Raw genomic sequence first — 22,285 nt, forward strand, 5'->3', positions numbered from 1 at the left:
GTGTGAGCCCAGTGTCCACCACAGGGAGATTGGGCGTGGTCTCACAGCCTCCCTGCACCCTTCTCTTCAGGATGTGGAGGTCCTCCCACACATGTGTTCATCTTCAGAAAATCGACCCACTTCCGATTAGGTCGTTTCAGCAAAATAGAAACCCTAGCAAACTCTCAGGCACCTGGACGTTTCCTCGTCTAAAAATCAGAGTGAATACATTGGCAGTGTTTCTCAGGAGTCACTAGAGCCGGTATTTCGTGTGTAATGACAGAAGTGTCACATGTTTAAAAGGAGATTTCGTCACAGTTCTTGAGCCTGATGATTCAGGGGGGACATGACTTAGAAGCCCGGGGAATGTTTTAATCCTGTTTTCCCAAGCTGGGTGAAAATACTACTTAACGCGGGGACAGAATTCAAATAGACAATAGCTGCCACTAAGAAATCAGCATTAGCTGTTTGTCATAATTGGACATTAATCCTCAAATAGCACGACAGACAATCTGTCCTTCCTCCACGAGGAACTGAGACAGAAATGGACCAGTGGGACCAACAGAATCCAGAACTCCATAGATCCAGGGTGGCACTAATGGGTAGGGGACAGACGACAGGATCATTCTTATTTTTTTTTAGAAATTGCCCCTGTATTTTTCATGCCACCTACATATCCAATTAGTAACCGCAAGCCTAATGTTAGAGCAACTACCCTACTTTCTGAGAATAAATGACTGAACTGTAGGAGGTAAGCTAATTCTTCTGAAAGAAAAGGTTACATTAAGTGAGCTCCTTTATGCAGAACTTAAATGTCTTTTCCCCATTAAACCAAATTACTCTCTGATGCTATTAATCACCTATCACATGACTTAATTCACTGCCTTAAACACAGAGAAGACACTACAGAACACACCAAAAGCACAATAATGCAAGTCATATCCAATATCCAATGCAAAATTAGATTCCAAGTCACTCCTCTTTGTCCACAGCTCAACACTGCTCTATGGTCGCCTTCCTCGTGTGCCAAGGGATACGATGTGTATAAACGTACTTCTCTTAGATCCGAGCTGGCAAAAAAACAGCCCCAGGGAGTGGTTCACACGTCAGTATAAAACACGGCAACTCCCCAACAAGTAATCCACACTTTTCAGAGCATACCTTCTCTCTGCTGCTGTGAGCAGTTAGGGACCTTTGCGCTGCTCCTCGGAGAGCTGTTCTGTAGTTATAGAAATTGCTTGAAGGGTCCATCTGGTGCTGTAGAAAGGCAATGTTATTAACCACTCATTCTTTACTGTAGCTGTTTACAAGATCATGTCTTTAACTATACATACAAATTCAAAGTTAGTTAGGGAATTCACAGAGGTATGATTTACCCATCACACACGCTCCACACGCACACAACCCCTCAGGGTTATACAGGAAGGGCTGTTGGTATTAACCAAATTTGCACAGTGGTGAATAACTATTCTAAGGCTAAGGATGCTACACAGAAGTGTGCAAGGCAAACTGGGATGTTGACCTCTCTACTGTTCAGGATTCTGGGTCTATTCTGGCATACACAATCATGTGATTGGGAAGTCAGCATCTTCCATCAATCACTCCAAAATGCCCGCCTCTATTTATAAAAGGATCAACCTTAAACCCAGTTTGTGTTGCCCTATTCCAGTCAGATCCCTCTCCTACCTTTGGGTCTGAAAGTCTCTTCCTTTGATAGTCCTTCCTAAAAGAGGCAGCACCACAGAGTGGTGCCTTGCTGTTCTGCCCAGGCTGCCCTGAAACTCAAAATCCTCCTGCCTCAGCCTCCTAAATGCTGAGATCACAGGCACGCTCTCTCCATTCAACTCTGAAACATGACTTTCACATACCTCAAGAATGTCAAACTTGGCAGTCTTCACTTTGGCCCAAGTTTTTTTTAGCCTCGAGACTGGGCTCATGTTCATACCAGCTTCCCGTTTAAAATGCACATGGAGAGAAGAAAATCAAAGTAGAAATGTAAGAAGTCACTCTAGCTTGGACTCCAAAAAAAGCATACGTTGCTAAGCATTAATAACTGAGTTCTGCACGTGTGGTAACAGCCTCGAGTTTTACACCATTTCCTTGAAAGCTCATCCTCAGGCTAGGTCTGAGCACATTCTTAGGATAAAAACAGTAAACATTTTAGGGTATGCAGCCCATGTGTGGGGCATGACACTGCCACGTTGTACCACGTGAGCAGCCACAGAAACACAGAAACAACAGGCCGTGGCTGTCGTCCTCCACACGTTACGCATAGATGCCAGGGCTTATGCTTTGCTGACATAGGGTCTCAAGAGGCTCAGACTGGCTGGACTTGGCTTTGAAGTCAAGACTTGAATTCCAAACCCTTCTCCTTCATCTCCTACGTGTTAGGATGAAAGGCGGAAGACTTCATACCTGACTAGATGTTGAAGTTTGAATTTAGATTATATTTGTATGTTAGAAATTCTTTTTTTCCCCCATTTTTCTCAATCACTTCAAAAAATGAGAACTCTAGTTAAGTAAACGAAACAAGACAGTGGGTGACTAGGCCACAGGCTGTCCTTTGATGACCTGTTTCTCTTAATACGAAAGTTGATGCTGCTGATGATGCTGTACTCACTTGTCTCCAGGATTCAGCTGGAGCGAGTGACAAACACAGACTTCTTTATTATTGATTTTTATTGGGCTCTACATTTTTCTCTGCTCTCCTCCCTACCTCTCCCCTCCCCCTTCAACTTTCCCCCAAGGTCCCCATGCTCCCAATTTACTCAAGGGATCTTGTCTTTTTCTACTTCCCATGTAGATTAGATCTATGTATGTTTCTCTTAGGGTCCTCGTTGTCTAGGTTCTCTGGAATTGTGGTTTGTGGGCTGATTTTCTTTGCTTTATGTTTAAAAACCAATTATGAGTGAGTACATGTGATAATTGTCTTTCTGGGTCTGGGTTACCTCACTCATTAGCTTGTACAGATAGATATTTAACGGAGGATAAATGAACAAAAGCTATTCAATGAATTCAAGCTTACTAAGGAAAGAATATACATCCTTGCACCAATTTGGTTCCATAAAACATTCTGACTGCTCTGAATTACTCCAGATTAAAAAGAATACAGTTTTCAGAAAAGAAAGATTTCCTTTTCTTTCCTCCTTCTTTTTTTCTTGTTTTTTTTTTTTTGTTTTGTTTTTGTTTTCTTCAGGACAGTGTTTCTCTGGAAAGAAATCTTTCAATGGATACATTTTGAAAGCCCCATAAAATCAATTTTCTCACAAAAATACTCACAGATTATTGCCATCAAGGAATTGAAGTTCCCGATGTTGAAACACTCTCGAGCCACGTCGATGAAGTATTCGATCATTCTCGCTCTGTGTTTCTTCTTCACGGGCTGCAAGGAAAATGACAATGAGCGGACAGGAACCCAATACGCAGGCCCAACAGCTAGCAAGTAAGCAGGAAAAAAAATGCACTGTCTCACCATGCAGATTTCTGTAGCGACCAAGTAGCTTAGGCGATTGAACCACTCTACGTAAGCTTCTAAGTTTCTCGTTTTCTTCCGCTCACTGTAGCAAGTCTGTGGAGAGCAATACGGGCAGATGAGGTCTGGAATACACGCTGATACGCTCACAGAAGCACCTTCCTCTCCCTCCTGAGAAACTATGTTCCTCTGGGGTCATGAGTTCTCTCAGACCCTCAACTCCAAAGAAGGATTTGCTGGTTCATTTTAACCCCCAGCTTCCCACAAGCGAGAATCCGACGGAAGGACTCTTAGTGGGGAATAATCTAGATCTGGCTGGCCTGCCAGTGTGTGGGAGACTGTCTTGATTGTTAATGGATGTAGGGAAGAGAGCACAGCCCACTGATGGTGGCACCATTTTCTTGAGGCAGGGGTGCTAAACGGTATGAGGAGCGAAAGCTACTGGGCACAGCAAAGGAAGCGAGGAAGGACACAGACCGGGCTATACTTAACTTCTTTCTACTCCATTTTTTTTCTTTAAAGATAAAAGTCTTATTTTTGAGGAACTTGTTGCCATATATATTTTTTTTAGAAAAAGCAAAGATGTTACTCTCTCTTCATCCAAGGAATAAATAAGGGCATAAAACCTCTCCTTAAATGGTGGCAAATCTCTCTGCTCTTGACTGTGTGGTATGACTAGCTGCTTGAATTCCAGCCTTGATTTCCCCTCTGTAGTGTTCTGGAATCTGGAAGTGTGAGGTAAATAAGCCCCTTCTCCCTAAGTTACTTACTGTCTGGATACTATATCACAGCAATAGAGATGTCACTAGAACAAGGGTTGCAGGCTCAAACAGGATGCAAATGCCAATTGCTATCAATACAGCAAGGAGTGGCTGTGCGCGCGGGGCTAGAAACCCTCTCTCACATTTAGATGGGACACAAGATGGAGCACCATTTACCCAAAGATAAATGGAATTCTACGCTGTTACTCTCTTGCTTAGGGTGAACGGCACACCGTTCAAAAGCAGAAGCTCATCTTATCTTGGAGTTCAAGGCCACGCTTGAAGAGGTTCATTAATCCCTCTTTCCTTCCTTTCAGAAGACACAAACAAAAAAAAAAGTCCACTGGCCTCCTACTGAAAATCATGTCTTCACTTCCCATGCGGAGTGAAACTAGTCTAAGGCCGGAAACAGCTGTGGCCTTGTCTCCCCGAGAGACTTCAGCAGTAGGCGAAGCAGCCACAGATCGCCTAACAATTCAAAATGCTTCTAGAGGTCACTCTAGAAAGAAAAAAAAAAAAACCTGTGCATGTTCATGAAATGGATAGTGTCGGTCCAGGACCATGTTCTTTCTGTGTGTGCTTTGCCATAACACTGTCGTGAGGGATTCACTTACAGCAAGGGACCAGGCTAACTGGAGCTCTGCTGGGCAGGCTGGATGTACATCCTGTCCTGCCCCTGCTGCTGAATCACAGGCAGACTATTCTCTTTGATTTTCTTTCTGGCTTAATCTGCTAAATCCATTATATGTTTTTATCGTCTACCTTCAGCACCACAAACACTTGGACCTTGCCAGGAAGGGCTTCTTAAATTCCTAAATAAGGAGGAAGTGATGGGGTAAACTATTGTACAGGCACTTAGAGACCCAGCTAATGAAAAACACAAAAACAAACAACTTGATACTAATTACCTTATCATTGTCCAAGGGGTCCTTCTGCACGAATGCCTGAACAAATTCTTCTGGACCAATGTAATTGAGCCTCTCCTGAAACAAAAGCCAACAATATTAAATAAACAATATTAAAGAAAATGAGAAGAAACAGATGGCCACATTTCCCCTTATTAATTTTGGCAGCACCCCCAAATTTCTTAGATTATAAAATAAGCTTTTAGCCCTAAATACTTTCTTCATCTTCAAAAGGTGAAAGGAGATGTTTCATAAGACAGCTGAAAAATGACCAGTTATAGGAAAATAATTAGAGGCAGAAGATAAAGAAGGTCAATAAACCTTGCTTTCCCTCATCTTGTTTAGTATGTGTTTATGAGTAAATTCCCAGGATATCAGAAACATCCATATTCAAATGCCAAAAACAAAACATGCATGCTTCAGTTTTGTGGATTGCTTCCCTTTTGAGTTATTCTGACCTTTATCAGCAAACAGTCTCGATGCCAAAGCAAACAATTCTGAGGCCACAAAGGGCAAAGAAGATAGGGCCTTACCAGCTCGATGTGAGTCAGCTGCTGGGCCAACGTATAAGGGTCACTGCAGACCGTCATGATGTCGCGCTGTATGGACTGGGGCTTGGTCTTCAGGACCGTGAGCCGGTCAGTGGCTGTGGAGCTGAGCTTCGCCAGGACTTCCTCGTACTGGCTGAGGGCGGCGAGTTTTCGGATGAGACACTGCATCATCTGCTGGACGTTCTTTCGGTACGTCTGCTAGGAAGCAAGGGGAGGATGACACTCTTGACCTGCCTGTCCTTTGCCAACCTCAGACACCCTGCCTTCAAACGCTTTAAGCTCCACCGGCTTCAAGGACACCCATACACAGCAAAGTGTTCAAAAACCTAGGTTCATTGGACCATTCTCTTAGAATGCTTTTGAAATTGTCATTCAGGCTGGGCCTTGAAAACACCTCAGAAACGTCAGATTAGCTGTGGCGGTGACCCAGTGTAATGGATACTACACACAAGGAAGTGTTCTCTAGTGAGAGTGTGCCTGTTCACTTCTGTTAGATGAAACCAACGTGTATCTCAAAGCAGATCATCCTCTCCCCGTGTTCCTATAGCCGCCTGCATGACTTCTCCATTCCTATCACTTAGCCTCATTCTTCTGAGGGCGTGGAAACTATGTGAGCAGAGTACACCTTACTTTCCACTCCCCTGTCATTCACCTTCCTGACATCTACAGTGGAACTGGATACCCATTTTTGTTATCTAACCTATTCTTGATTCATGTCCATTTTTTTCCCATTCATGAGTTGATATTGATGTCCACACATACATGGCAGTCAATCATTCATCATCCATCCATCCATCATCTATCCATCATCCATCATTCATCCAACATCCATCCATCCATCATCCATCCAACATCCATCCATTCATCCATCATCCATCCATCATCAATGCATCCATCATCCATCATCCTCCAACATCCATCATCCATCCATTCATCCATTGTCTATCCATCATCAATGCATCCATCATCCATTCATCCATCATCTATTCATCCACCCATCATCCATTCATCCATCCCTAACCCCTTCCTCTATCCTTTCTTTGGGTATACTTATTTAATACAGTGTTGCTCTTGTCTTTCTTTTCTGGCCCCAAACTGCTAACAGCAACTATCCTTCTAGGTAAATGATGATGCCTACGTAGATGAGAGGAATGCAGGCTGACACAGTGCCAGCTGGTCACTTAGGCTGACAGTCCCAGGGAGTCTACCAAGGCAGGCAGGCCCGTGCTTATGCCTCACTGGCTTTTTAAAAGGCTCCTGATACCATCTGCCAGAATTGGAAATTTGAAAATTATAAATCTAAAAGGCATAAAAAGTATCTTTATTTCTAATTTGGCTTAGAGTGTGTTTAAACACACACACACACACACACACACACACACACACACACCTGTAGCTGTTCACAATAAAGAAATTACAAATCTGAAATTGGCTACATCTCATGTAGGCAGAGGTTCAAAGCAACCACTGCCTTCTCCATCTTTTTTCGTCTCTACCTGGCAATGACATCAAATACGCTCTTAAGCAGGCCCACTGTATACCCTTTGTTTTTCTCTACCTTCACAGAGCAAGTGGGGCCTGAGGACTGGGAGTTCAAAGTCATCCTAGGGATAAGCCTGAGATACATAGGAACCAGTCCCCACCCCACCCCACCCCCCAAAAAACCCTCACCTTTAAACAACCTATCACCTTTCTAGGACTAGAGGTGGAAGCTGGAAGTCTAACACTCAAAGAAAATGTGTCTTTCTTTGGTACCCAAATCAATCAAGGCTAAGGAATGTGCTTCTCCTTCCCCACCCTAACCTCACCTTTCTTTGGGAACACTAAGATACACTAAAACTAACTTGTGTTTACTTCAGTCTTCTGTACCAAATGTCCTTATAAATGCCTACATGAGTGCTCCTGCTACTTCTTAAAATTATGCAAAGAGTTCTTGAGACACTTCAGCTGCACCGTGTACCATCCTGAGTAGAAAACATGTTATAAGGTTGCCTTTTTACAGCCATTAAGACCTATTTACAAGAGTAACCCACAACTGCCATTACTAAAATACGAAACACAGCATGATGTGGCTAAGAGGATATTGGTCAAATAAGAAGAACTCAAAGGTTTCTAAACGGATACTTCCCTAAACCCACTGTTCCTCGGGCGTCTGAACCTGTACATAGAGCCATACGTGCCAAGGGGGCGCTCTGGGAGGATGCACACAAAACTGACAACACCTGGCGCTGTGCAGAGAGGAGGGATTGGTATTTTTACTTTGATTTGGAGCAAATACAGTGGAAGCCCACTTGGTGGTATTTCTCGGACACCATACATATGAGACACGTGTAGGAAAGTTCTTTTTCACTTGGAAAAGTGAAAAACTAATCTTCAAAATGTCCATTATTTACATCCCACACGGGTTGTCTCGGCACCTCACACCTCACCTCTTCCCTCTCAGGGTCCCTCACACAAGAGACTTCGGGTAGAAACAACCATTTTTCTTCAGGTCACCACCTGAAGGTCCCAGCAGAATAGCAAGGGCAAAAGAAAGGGCTGAGTAGGAACAGTCTGCAGCCTGAGTCCCATGGGGAGGAGTCCCACTGAGCAGAGGTGAGTACTGGGAGAAAGATGGGGGAGGGGGTACTGGGAGAAAGATGGAGAGAGGAGGTACTGAGAAAAAGATGGGGGAGGGAGGGAGTGCTGAGAGAAAGATGGGAGAGGGGTACTGGGAGAAAGATGAGGGAGGGGGAACTGGGAGAAAGATGAGGGAGGGGGTACTGAGAGAAAGATGAGGGAGGGGGTACTGGGAGAAAGATGGGGGAGGGGGTACTGGCAGAAAAATGGGGGAGGGGGTACTGGGACCCTTTTCAGTCTCTTGCTTTCATCTGATCCCATTGAGGAGTGAGGTTCTGCATGGTTAAGCATGCTTCCTCACTGAGTCACGAACTGCTAAATGTGTACTTATTCTTTTTTATGACTTCAGTTGCCAGAGACAGTAATTACCGGGCAAATAAAGACAGAAGTCCTCGTAGAGACCAGCCCCTTAAGGAAGAGAAATCGCATTCTATCCACTCCAGCCGTTTGTCATGGAATTCAATCATTAGATTCATTTCATGATTCTTCCCGGAGAGCCCCAATAAACCACCCCATTTGGGGCAAATCCCCAGGGGAGAAGTATATTAAGCCAAATTATGTGGAACTGTCCTAGCAGATTCTAAGGAACTTGACTAAATTATATACAGGGCACACCTGGATTCACTGAGTGCCAAAAACCTTCCCTGAAGTCAGAGGCAAGAAGCAACAGGCCCTGGTTCAAACCCAAGCTTCTTCCACGGGGAGGAATGATGTCTCCCCATTCTCACAGTTGACTTCTTTGTTAATCCGCTCAGTTTTTCTTTTCCTTCCTTCCTTCTTTCCTTCCTTCCATCCTTCCATTCATTCATCCATCCATCCATCCGTTCAAATATTCTGAGAACCAACTACATGCCAGGCATTCAGACAGGAGTTAAAGATGTCATGGGGAACGAAGAGAGCATCATCAAAAGTCCAGCAGAGCCACAAACAATTTAGCACAAATCCCAAAGTACCGTGAAGCAAAAAGCACAAAAGCCAAGAATGGGAGGGGCTGGGACGGGAGTTGTGAAAGGTCTCTCTGAGGAGAGAGGTTTAAACACGTGACAGGAAGGAGACCGCCAAGACAATCAATGCAGCAAGAGCCTCTACCGCACCAACATTAGCAGCCACTCAGTGCCATGGTTTCTGGAGATGGGAAGGGAGCGAGCAATTTGGTGGACGAGGCAGAGCACACTCCACTCGAGCAACGGTTATGTGTGGACCCAGTTCCCAAAGTCTGGATAAAAGCAGCCAAGGAAAGGTGGCTTCCTGTGACGCCCTGGCCAGTCAAGGCAGATGCAGACTCCACTTGACGGAGTCCTTGTTTCCCTAGGAGATCTTTCTCGTGCCATGCCATTGTCAAAGCCAGCTGACCTTTTCATGGTATGGAAAGAGTAGGCTAGTAACACATGCCAACAAGAAGCCAGAGTCAGAAGGCTGTCTGACCCCCTCCTCCACGTCACCCAATCCCTGGAGGCTTGACCTTGTTTATAAAGTTCAGATCTCAGCTGGCAAACAGAAAGGATCACCATCTCTGATTTCAGATAAGAAAGACCAATAGCCACCAATAAGGCATTTTCAAATCACTGCATTTTATCCGTTAAAAAAAAATCAAGTGTTCCTTTTAGGAAGAAACAGTTATGATCTAATTTCTCTCCGAAAAAGCTACAGAGCCGGCAATGTCAATGGTTCTTTACAACTGAACGGAAATGAAAATTTGATTGTGACTTCTCACCTTCATACAGAAACAGCCCTAGGATGGCACCTGTCTTGGTCACAAACCAAAGCCACTGAGCCAACCCTGGCCCTGCCAAGCGGCCAGTAGCAGCCACCCATACAGAATGCCTGCAGCAATGCTACCCTGGCGGACTTTCCCTTTTGTGGGGGTTCATTCACAGCAGCAAGAACCTAAGGCGGGAAAACTGACTAGAACACTGTGTGCTCACAACCAGCTGGGAGTTCCACATGATGCTTAAAGCAACAGCGAAAGCCCCTGAGTTAAATGCCACACAAGACAACTAAGCACAGAGCTCTCAACAGCCGGGTTTCCCTAATTTCACTGATCTCGGCTTAGGAAAATGGCGTGAGCATTCCCATGAATCAGGACAGGTGTCTTGAGCTCTTATCTGTGCAGCATGGAGCTGAGAAATCGGCTTCTCCAGGGAGCTGTCATGGAGGGGGCAGTGTGTCAATGGAAAGGACATCCCTGCCCTGTCAGGTACTCCAGCTACTTCTCTCTAGGTGACAGAGTTACACCGTGCCAAACTTACTCCCAGATGCTTATCTGCTGCATGGAAACTACAAACATATTCTTGCCCAGCAAGCCTCAACACACAAAGTTAGCCCTCCAGGCCTGCTTCAAATACCTCGGCTCTGTTGAAGCTGCTTAGCACCTGCTATCAAAGGCTGAGTTGGCAGAGGTGATATTTATGGAAGATGACCTAAGAGACCTGCTTTGAACCTCCACTTATTCCAGGTCCTAGCCTTGAATCTACTTCCGGCACCAGAATACTTGGATCGTTTCCTGCACGCCACCCCCAGCCTGACACCCCAGTTCCACGAATTACCTTTGTTAATTATACAACACTTCGTGCTCTCCCTTTGATCAGAGTGTGCGCTGTGAACACCATAAAAGAGCAAGCAAGGCCTCCTATGTGAAACCCTCCTAAGACTTTGTTTTCTCTTGTTTTCATTGCATTCACTATCACACGGGCTCATGTATGCCACACGAATGTTCTACCAGCCCCAGATTTCTACGTTTTCCATCTAATGCCCGGAATCCCTAGAATGCTTTTTCCTTCCCCTGTAAATTATGTAACCAACTGTATTTCCCTTTTATCTGGAACGGACCAATCACAGCCACCCTTTCCAGATGCACTCGCTCTCAACACCAGCAGGTGTGCGTTCCCCCTCCATAGTCTGGACTGTCTATTTCTAATGAGTTATTAATATGCTATTTAGTTATATCTACTGTAAGTGTAGGTAGACACACAGAGAGAAGAATTAACATGTGAGCTGGGTCAAACCTTTGAAGAACACAGACCAAAGTGGAATAAAAACAAAATGCGCCTGGCCACACGAATTAGCATGAACACAGCTGGAAACAACAACCTAAGACTCCAGATCACACTCATTTAAGGGCATGGAATAACCGTTCACCACGTGACACACCAAAAAAGGCCAACATATGCTATGTTGAGGGCTGGCTGAAGGCAAAAGAAAAAGGCAACGCTGAGTTCTGGGTCAGTTCAGCCCTGCTTCCCTCCCAGGTTCCACCTGGAAACCCCATTGGCTCCACTACATTCCCGTGACCAACCTCCTCCCCGCTGGCCATCCTGTGCGCCAGGTCCTTTAGGTTTCTCATCATTCTCTCATCCCGGAAGTCATAAGGAAACGTTTCCGTCCACTCTGTCAGGAGTTGAAGAATTTTAGGTGCAATTTTTCTCATCTGGTTCTAGGGAGAAAAAGAAATCTACATCAGGGATATCCACCACCAGGGTCTGCGTTAAATAAATAACGAAATAACTGTGTCACTCACTAACTTCTGGTGCCGCACGTTCTCTGGGGAAGAAGCAACAGCTATAGCCCCCTTCATAGCAATGCCAAGTATAGTTAACAATGGCAGGACAGTCCTCTGTGACTTTTTTTTTTTTTTGGATTTTTTGAGACAGGGTTTCTCCGTAGCTTTTGGTTCCTGTCCTGGAACTAACTCTTGTAGACCAGGCTGGCCTCAAACTCACAGAGATCCGCCTGCCTCTGCCTCCCGAGTGCTGGGATTAAAGGCATGAGCCACCACTGCCTGGATTCTTCTGTGACTTTTATACTGCTCCTTGTTTTATTATATTTTATTTTGCAGTGCTAGGGAGCTAACCTAGGGCTGTACACAAAGGAGGTTAGTGTTCCATCACCGGCCCACTTCTGTAGCCCTACCCCACAATTCCTTCACACCGGCCATTGTGCCAGTTAGGCACGTCAGCCTGGGGCTACGCGGGGGTCACTTTTGGAAACCATCACCATGAAATCTAAGCCAGAGTTAGCAGATCCAAAAAAAAAAACCCAAAACAACAACAATAACAACAAAACCCATAAAACTCAAATGCTGTGTTACCTTATCACTGTCCCCTTCACTGAGTCGCTGGTGCTCAACACACAGGTGGCAAACCTTGGCCATCAGCTCGTACGGATGCATGAATAACCGAGAGCTGAGCAGGAAGGTGAATATGTATGTTCTCTGCAGCAAGAGAGAGAGAGTCGTCTTCGTCACCACCTCTCTGAGTTTGCGCCATCCCAGCACACTATAATCTCCTCATACATTGGAGCTAAGAGGCTGTGGGTTCTGGTAAATGCCAAGTCCCCTCCACCACCACTTTATCTTTCCCCTTGAAACATACTAAAAATCACAGGATAAATTCGACTCCCGAAATGGCCCAGAGGACATTTTCTTATCTGTCATCAGGGAGCCAGGATGTATTCGTTTTCCAGTGTAATCAAGAAGAATGAAATTCAGCCCAGCGAGAATCAAGGCTGGCTTAAATAGATTACCCACATTGAAGAAGGTCACGTGTCCACATACTATTTTAACCAATAAATAACAACAGAAAAACAGAAACCCTACCCTACCCGCATTCAGTCAAGAATTGCCCAGTGTGTTCCGTGCAGCACACACGGTGTTTGTGTTACAACGTTCGAAGGCTGACTTTCAACTGACCTCCTGGCTTGCTCAAGACTAAGCAATCTGATAAAGCACAATATAGCACTATATACTTTTCTCAAGCAACCACTGATGACGTGGTGCTTATTTATCCTAACAGTTTCAGGTTCTCCATCAAAAGAGGAATTCCATGGGTTGTTGGCTCCCCGGCCCTCCTTCGGCACCTTTAGTGCTTCATAAACACTTACAGTACTGAACAAGGGATTCCTTATACTCTCGATAACAAGTTTTCCATCTCTGGGAACATATTTGAAAAGGCTATGTAATGAATCACACAGAGATAACTCAGTTAAGGACATTACGGTGAATTACCATTGGCAAGCGCACGCTCTCCTCTGCAACACAAGGTTATGATTGTATTTATAAAAACTAATAAATGTGGTCTCTAGGCATTTCCAGGAACTCACCATCAATAAACAGCTGCCTGTTAAACTCAACCTTCTTGTCCTTCTAAATCCCACTCAACAGACACAAGAGGGGAGGGGCGCTCACGTGGCCCAGAAAGGCCACCTGGCTTGACTGCTGATACTAAGAGGAACCAGTAAGAAGATACGCCTCCCCCTTTTGCCTCTCGGAACAACCAAGACTGAGATAGAATACAGCAGCCCTCCCAGGTTAGAAAGTGCCGTCTATGCAAGCATGCCAAGGGAAAGCAAAGTGAGGCCCACACCACCCGATGTCTGATCTGTAAATTACTGCATCTGTGTGTAACTTATCTCTCTCTATGGACTTTCCCTACGTACATTAAAGTCACATGACAGAAGCACCCAATGCTATCCTTAATTGCATTTTCACAGAGCAAGACATCAGCATGGATCAAGTCTACAGATATCTTTTCATTTAGACTGCCTAATGTGGTGGACAACCTAAAAAAAAAAAAAATCAGATGTGGAGACTTTGCCCATCTGACCCATCCCCATGCTCAATGTGGTCTCAGAACTTTCAATAATTACTGTATAATTTCTTCTTAGAAAAAATTCTTAGCGACCAAAGTAATTTCCCAGCAAAGATAGTATGCCCGTATACCATACTGTAATTTCTTTCTTTGTTTGTTTGTTGAGACAGGGTTTCTCTGTAGCTTTGGAGCCTGTCCTGGAACTAGCTCTTCTAGATCAGCCTGACCTCGAACTCACAGAGATCTGCCTGCCTCTGCCTCCTGAGCGCTGGGATTAAAGGCATGGGCCACCACCGCCCGACTCATACTGCAATTTCTAAGCCATACCAAAAATGGGTTTCAGAGGAACACTGATACCTACATCTGGATAGTAATCCACGTTGGGTACTAAGTGTTGGATAAGTGCCTCCAAAGATCCAGAAAGGAGGTTGTTGTCATGGTAACACAAGCCCCCGCAGCTGTCCTCTGCAGACTGGTAGAGGTTTCGATTGTAACCACTGCTGTCAAACATTGCTGAAAAGGGAGGTGTCTGAGGCATACTTTCCTAAAAAGAATGAAACACAAGAAAACACCATCATCAGTGACATGTGATACGAAAAGTAAGATTTCATCAGTAATTCTCATAACAGCGGAAGACACGCAGTTTGAGGAAATAGCTGTGACACATTGTCAGAACCAGGAAGAGCCCAAGTGCTCTGAGTTCACACGTACACACACACACATGCAATCAAATATTACAAACTGCTTAGATCCAGTCTGGACTGTAATCTGCATGGTGTCATTTTTACACACGCTCCTTTACAGTTACTTGTGAACAGGTGTAGAGGAACCTGGCTCCAGTTGCTTAACCTCACTGAGCCAAGAATTTTCAGGTCAAGACATCACCAGGATGAATCAGATAAAACTGAAGGAAACTGACAGGCACTGGACATGTGGACGAGCACCAGGGCTGAAGTTGAAAAGATCGTCATTTGCAAGAGGCCTGGAATTAAAGGGCACAGATTGCATCTTTGCCTGTGTGTGTCTAACGTGTGTGTCTGTGTTTGCTCATGTCAAGAGACATCATGCTGGCTCCCCGGCATGTTATCTGGCCTTTGCTCCTCTCGTCAGCTCTCAGGTTTGGGATGCTGCGTGGGTACTGTGTGCAGAGCCTGTCTCAGTCAACGGGAAGGATGAGAAGGCACTTTATATTTCGGAACAGGGAGTACTGCCTCAGTCTAGAGAAGTTGCTCTTGACCCTCTGTGTTTTGTCACTCAAAAAGCCCATGTCAGACAGTGTTCAGTGCAGGCCAAAGGTCATTTCATTAGGTTATTATTGGGATTCCTGGGGACCTAGTGCAGGGCCCTGAGAGCAGACTCAGATTTCTGGCCGTGTGTCTAGACACTGGAGGCATTCAGAATTCATGGAGTCTGGGGATTCAGAGCCGAGGGAAACTCAAAAGGACTGATGAGGAGCAGCCGTGGAGGTTGCAGGAGGACACAACCTGGGCTAATCCTTCTTTTGAATAGGCTGAAAGGTAATTGCATCTAAATGAGGGGGCTAAGCTCAGCCCCCCAGCAGCATCTGTTCCACCTGTGGAGGTGGGAGATAAGATTGGGGCTAAGAACCTCGTAACCAGGTGGTATGTGGCTGGGATAGGCAGTGCCCAGGGAGAGGGTGTTAGAACAAAAAAAAGTCTATAATGCCAGTGTGTCAAATGAAAGCAGCATTTAGGAAGAGCGTATCAAGAGAGATATGGTGATAACAGAAGTCCTGGAAATGGTGGCGCACATCTTTGATCTGAGCACTCCAGAGGCAGAGGCAAGCAGGTCTCTCTGTGAGTTCAATGCTAGCCTGGTCTACATTGTGAATCCCAGGACATCCAGGGCTATGTAGAGAGACCTTGTCTCAGAAAGAAAGAGAGACATAGAGAAAAATAGCTTCATGTTCTGACCTCTATCCAACCAAAAACCAGGACAGAGATAGAATTTCTAAAAGTTCCATTAAAAAAAACAAAATTGGCCGGGCAGCGGTGGCGCACGCCTTTAATCCCAGCACTCGGGAGGCAGAGACAGGTAGATCTCTGTGAGTTCGAGGCCAGCCAGGACTACAAGAGCTAGTTCCAGGACAGGCTCCAAAGCTACAGAGTAACCCTGTCTCAAAAAACCAAATAAATAAATAAATAAATAAATAAATAAATAAAAAATAAAAAAAAATATTGCTAGAAATGGGAAGAAAATTATCCTTGAAAACTCCTCCACTGGGATTTTCAACACCTGGGTTATCAGTGCTGTGCTTCTATTAGGGAGGACATGGTCATAGCATCCAAAGGCTAGACTGTCAAGTCCCTTGGCGAATGGTTAAATAAACAGGACAACCACTCAGATGATAATATCTGAAATCCAGAAACTGTAGGTAAACTAAAAAACAAACAAACAAAAACAACAACAACAACAACAACAACAAACCCTCAGTGTTATTCCCTTATATGGCATAGACAGAAGTGACTTTCTTTCCTCTTCAAATCGCCACTTTTCATGAAGATAATTCAGGTATAATTCACTGGGCCCTGACAAGACAAACGGTGGAGAAACCCTTCACCTGCATTACTTGTCACAGCCCGGGAGGAACCCTGTCTCCATCTGGTTGTGGCTATCTTAGAGCTGCCTACAACAGTGGCAGCCACACAGCATCCTTCACATACAGGATGAAGGCTAGGACTCCCAAGATGGGAAGCTTTGCTACCCAGAACTGTGACTTTTCCTTGACATCTCTACTCACCTGTCACTGAACCCAATCAAGTGTCTTTGAAGATGGTTGGCCAGGACTTGAAAACTCCAGAAAAATCAATAAATGATAAACCTCCAAAAGGGCCCCAGAAACTGTTTCAAGAGGCAGAAACTACATTTCTAAGTACACTCGATTAGAAGTGGCTGGTCAGAGGACCAAGGATGGCCTGGAGGATGGGGGTGGGGGCTGGAACTCAGTGGAAAGGTTGTCCTGAGTGATTAGCACAGATGGTGAGAGGCTAGAGAATAAGCCGCCCAAACTCTTGTTTCTAAAAATGTGGGACCTGGAGCTAAGGAAGGTGAACTGGGGTGACCAGGATAACATACACAACCACATGACTGCAGTACAATGTGGCTCCCCAAGGAATCTGTGCCCCAGTGCCTGGAGCCTATCAGCAGTAAACAGCTTACCAGATAGTCCCAGATCACCCCAGTTCCCTTTTAAGAGCTTATCCCCCAAATTACCAGTATTTATTATCATTCTTTTTTTTTCACCAGACAAAGGTTTGTTTTATTTTAATGAATGATCCACCTGAGGCCACAGGCAGCCCACTATGTACAGACTCGAGGGAAGCTCTATTTCTTGGTCTCTTCCTCCTTGGACAGAGTCTTGATGATCTCCTCCTTCTTGGCCTGGAGGCGCTCCTCCCGGCGCTTTCTTGCTTCCTTGGTCTTAGACCTGCGAGCCTCAGCCTGGTCAGCCAGGAGCTTCTTGCGGGCCTTGTCTGCCTTCAGCTTGTGGATGTGCTCCATGAGAATCACTTGTTTATGAAGACATTCCCTTTGACCTTCAGGTAAAGGCTGTGATACATATGGCGGTCAATCTTCTTGGATTCACAGTATCTCCTGAGGAGGCGGCGCAGGATCCGCATCCTCATCCAGGTCACCTTCTCGGGCATTCGGGCATTGGCAGTACCCTTCCGCTTTCCTATGCCCATATGCCTACCCTTCCATCGAGCCAAAGTGTTTTTCCGGCATCGAGCCCGGGAATGCACAGTCACAGGCTTCCATCTTTGATCAGCTTCCGTATCTGCTGACGGGAGTTGGCTTTGGTCTCGTTGGGGTCCAACCAGACCTTCTTTTTAACACAGCGCAGGACGCTGGAGGCAAGCTTCTTGTGTAGCCTGAGCATACTCATGGCTGCGGACGCAGCAGCGAAAGGAAAGAGCCTTTATTATCACTCTTATTTACTCTTCTGTAAAGTAGATAAGAACTTGGATTCCACCCCCATACCTATCCCCCAAATTTGGACTCAGTGCTGGAGAGACAGCTCAGCAAAGAACGCTCGCAACTCATAGCACCCACATGGAGGCTCACACCAGCCTCTAACCCCAAAACCTACTTCTGGCCTCTACAGACTCCTGCATGCATGTGCCGCATGTATGTACACTCATGCAGGCTCACACACATACACACAAATATAAATCTTTTTTTAAAAAAAAAATCAAACGTATTGAAATAGCCCTTGATAGTTGTGAAGTCTTAGAAAGTCATCTGTCCCACATCCAGGTACATTTCACACCTGTCACTTCCGGGTTTGCTCAACTTTTCCCAAACCCTAATGGCACACACATACACACAAACACACACAAAACACACACACATACACTCACATTCGTCTGTGTCAACATCTTGTCTGCCTAGCAAAGCTCTTCTTAGAACACTGTTTAGAGAGTGGTAGCAAAAGCCTGTAGGGATCATACCACTCCAATCGCAATGGTAGCACTCAGAAAATGCCCCCCCACATACACACACACAAGACTCCTCAAGAAAACACTGTAAGTAGAGCTGGCAACCTAATGGAGGTAAGTTAATCAGTATTGTAGCTTATTATACCTAAAACATTCGTGGAAGGAAAGAGTGTGTCTCTGGCGGTCATCTGCCATCAAACTGATGCAAAGACCTGTGGCCAGCCGCTGAGATCCAATCATGACACGAGACCTATACACAAGGGACGTATTACTTAGTTCTCGCCTTGGGCTCAGACCCATGCCTCTGTCCGTCATCTCCAAGCCCTGTTCTCTTCACAGTGACCCTTCTGCCCTCTGTGATCTCAGACGCTAGGAAAGTCATCTACTTTCCATGGCTCATTTCCATAGAACTCCCCCCCCCCAGCCATGAAGTTGTCCCTCCAGAGGGACATGCAGGCAGGGCTCTGGGAACCTCACTGACTTCTCTTGTTCAGAGTTTCCTGACTACAGATGTCTTTCTGGATTGCCCTCTGGTAATTCTTATAATCCTTCTTTACATCCATTTGTGACAGACATCCTGTTTTGTTTTGTCTCTCCCACCTCCATGCCTTCCCTGCTTCCCCCCACACACATAAGAAGACTACAGTAACTTGCCTGGGATTACATACAAAGTAACAGGTAAATTAGGACTTCAAAGTTAGGTCTCCAGATCCCGGGGACAAATTTTATTATATTACTTAGATTACATTTAAAATAGGCTTAGAATTTCTAATATATAGCCATAAAGTGAAAACCCCAACATTTTGCCCCAAATTGTATGCTATTAGAATGATTTATATGTTTTACATGTTCTGCATATATTCTTATTTCTAAGATATGTTAAAATCACGAATTATTCTTATTAAAATACAATCACACTGCTAAGAGTAGTAGTTAAGCGTCTGACTTTGGTGATCAATACACAGATCCATCCAGACAGGAAGTTCAGAGGTTCCAGTATGTGCCTCAAGAAGCACACTCTCTTTACAACTGGGGGGCATGGGAAGCCAGAATAAAGGGGTTCCGTTGACTTACTTAAGCAGCATATGAAAGAGCGCAGCGTTGTAGAGTAGATGGCTCAACCTGTGCCCATGGCTCCATGAAATGCAGAGGTATTTCCCTGTATTTACTCACAGATTACCAGCCAAAGAAAGCTGTACTGAGCCATTGACAATAGACCATGGGACAGAGTGGCCATCACTCATTCTAGACCGTCTCTAGCGAGCAGCCAATGCAGGAGTTTTCTGGAAGTCTCACCACCTAGTTAGGAGATAAGTACAAAGGAGGCAGAGCGGTACAGAAGGTACTGTTTGGAACCTTAATTTTAAATACCTAAGAAGAAAAGGCACAAAGGTTTGGTTTCTCGCAAGCATTCCCGGTCCCGTGACCCACATCTACAGCTAGGGTCCGTTCAGCACCATTCACCTTCCACATCAAGGTCTCCCACTCCATTAGGCTCAGGTCTGGGACTGAAAAGTGGAGCCCAGAAAATGAAATAAGATTGTGAATTGTCAAGCAAATAAATTCAGTATCTAATGTACTAGACATAAGAATCAGAGACTGCCTGAGCCCTGGGCTCCACCATCTCCAGGAACTTCTTGCCAATGACTCCTCGAGGAAGATCCAGGCAAGAAGTCGCTCTCACCCTCTGGCTCCCATCCATCTTTCCGGCTCACTGCAGGTCTGCTGCCTCTGCTGTACGGTCATCGTGACTAATGGGTTCTGGCACTAGGGTTCATGTGCTTACTCCTTCACACACTTTCTAATGTAAAACCAGCCCCTCCAATGTCCATTCCTTTTCCCTTTATGAAAAATCGAAGCCTACTAATGTAGAATCATCCTAAATTACATACATGTATAAAGGGAATTAAAATGGAGCTACCTGAAAATTGGGAGGGAGGCAATGCCTCTCCCAGATACTATAAGCTATCAAATAAAAAGCCTAGATCCAAAAAAAAAGAAAAAAGAAAAAAGAAAAGGAAAATCTGTCCTGTCCAGTATACTCATAAACGGGGACCTGCTAACCAAACACCTTGCTTAGGAAACAGAGATTACTTCAGAATTATAGTGTATGACAGCAGTTAGTTAAATCCTGGCTCGATTTATACCTAATAAATACATAAAAAGAGTTAATTCCCTTGAAGAGGAAATCTGTATGAGACACACAAAAAAACCTGTTGGCGATTCAATCACTACTTAACCTACACTGCAGACTGGAAAACTGTTCTCACCTTAGAGAGTTTCATTTCTAGGTTGGTTGCTTGAAATTCAAGATACATCCTAGGCAGCTAATGGAACAGATCTTTTTGAAGAAATTCACACCTCTCTGCTGCTGTGCCCACATAAATGCGCTGACATGTCTGCATAGACACTACTGGAGCTCCTGTCCAGCACAGGGCGCTGGCCTAGCGTGGAGCCTAGATGTCTTATGCCTACTGCAAAGCAGGAGAGTGAGCTGGAACGACAGGGAACCTTTCTCCAAGACATTCAGAACTAGCTCCTTCTAAATCAAGTGTGTGTGCGTGTGTGACTGTATGTGCGTGTATGCATATGTGTGTATGTGTGTGTATGTATGTGTGTACATGTGTGTGCATGTGTGTATGTATATATGTATGTGTGTATAAATGTTTATGTGTGTGCATGTATATGTGCATGTGCATGTTTGTGTGTATATGTGTGTGTGTATGTGTGTGTAGTACCAATTCAGCTGAGTTAAAGAGAACACAAGAATGGCAGGTCTGAAGGGCAGAGTTCCTGAAATGGGCTCCCTGGCCCAGTGGGGCATCACTCTGGGTAGAAGGCATAGTAAGACAACAAGAAATAGATTTTTATTTTATGAAACGATAGACTAGGATGAAGAAAAAAATGCCTTTCTGAGCACTAAAGCTAGCCCACAGGTTATAAGTTACGCTGGAAACGCTTCCAGCAGGAACAAGACACACCGAAGCCAGGCAGAGTAGACAAATATTCCTTCTTAAAATTGACTTGGGAAACAGAAGTCAGTTGACAGACATCTTACAGGGGCTGCTAATTTGTGCACACGCATAGATCATGTTCTTCCAAAGACCCTGAAGATGACCCTGACATTGATCCCAAAGCAAGGGCCGGCTGTGGGTGATTTACAGGATGAATTGATCTGAAAGGCATGTCGAATGGCTTCAGACCAACCAAAGCTCCAGATGAAAAGCCACCTTTCCCTGACCGGCAGATTGTGTCTGAATTAGCAACTGCTTTGGCAGTGGTGTTTACGATGAAACAGGTGCACTGGGGAGGAGGTGGTGTCAGGTGAGAACTCCATCTGGGAAGGAGGCTGGGGTATGGATGGGCGTGGAGCCACATCAAAAGCCACCCTGACTTCTGTGACAGACGCTCTGACAACCTTTCCTAGAGCCGCACGTCAGTGATCCTTCCGTCTCAAGAGAAAATAGAAAATGTGCAGGGCAGAGAAAAGCACTTTCCACTCACCCTGCGTCACCACAGGGCGCAGTGTTTATAAACCCAACAGCTCTACACTGATTACAGTGTTTTAGCATCAGTTAAATGCTAGACAAGTGTCCTGACTTAAAAAAAAAAAATGTAGGCAAAGCTCTCCTTATCTCAGCTGAACCTTGAAAGTGTGTTTGTTTAGTGGGAAAAGATTCCATTTAGTACCTGGAATTTGACCTTTCTCAACTCCTGTCTAGATTCCACGGAAACTTTGAGCTTCAGGATCTGCACACTGGACAACTCTTCTTTTCTCAGTTGACACTGCAGACGCTGGGTAAAAGTTCCTAGCACCCTCCTAGACCGACAGCTTCCCTTGTGTGACACAAGACTTGGGAATGCAGACAGACTGAAGGCTCCGGTGACTGTGGAGCTGAGCCCGGGTGGCATGCCAAAGGTGAGCCTCTGACGCTATCTAAAGCGTGGCTTAT

The 22,285-nt window shown here is 45.1% G+C and overlaps 1 protein-coding gene and 1 pseudogene across 4 annotated transcripts in view; both read right to left on the reverse strand.

Moving 5' to 3' along the window:
* LOC121440960 (ras-GEF domain-containing family member 1B) overlaps positions 1–22,285 on the reverse strand; it is a 336,592-nt gene that overhangs the window by 8,644 nt on the left and 305,663 nt on the right. For 3 of the 4 annotated variants that reach the window (XM_041642050.1, XM_041642047.1, XM_041642051.1), the window contains 9 exons: positions 14,234–14,416; positions 12,375–12,497; positions 11,583–11,720; positions 5,651–5,866; positions 5,121–5,195; positions 3,452–3,547; positions 3,259–3,361; positions 1,848–1,927; positions 1,141–1,236 (listed from right to left, as the gene is read on the reverse strand). In XM_041642050.1, coding sequence (XP_041497984.1) covers positions 1,141–1,236; positions 1,848–1,927; positions 3,259–3,361; positions 3,452–3,547; positions 5,121–5,195; positions 5,651–5,866; positions 11,583–11,720; positions 12,375–12,497; positions 14,234–14,410 — 1,104 coding nt within the window. In that variant the 5' untranslated portion in view covers positions 14,411–14,416. The remainder of the gene's footprint in view (positions 1–1,140; positions 1,237–1,847; positions 1,928–3,258; positions 3,362–3,451; positions 3,548–5,120; positions 5,196–5,650; positions 5,867–11,582; positions 11,721–12,374; positions 12,498–14,233; positions 14,417–22,285) is intronic. The other variant, XM_041642049.1, reaches the window with a different exon arrangement.
* Positions 17,143–17,779, reverse strand: LOC121440961 (annotated as a pseudogene).

The sequence above is a fragment of the Microtus oregoni genome, unplaced genomic scaffold, assembly GCF_018167655.1.
Source record: "Microtus oregoni isolate MIOR12 unplaced genomic scaffold, Mior012 000072F_ref0000427, whole genome shotgun sequence".
Lineage (NCBI taxonomy): Eukaryota > Metazoa > Chordata > Mammalia > Rodentia > Cricetidae > Microtus > Microtus oregoni.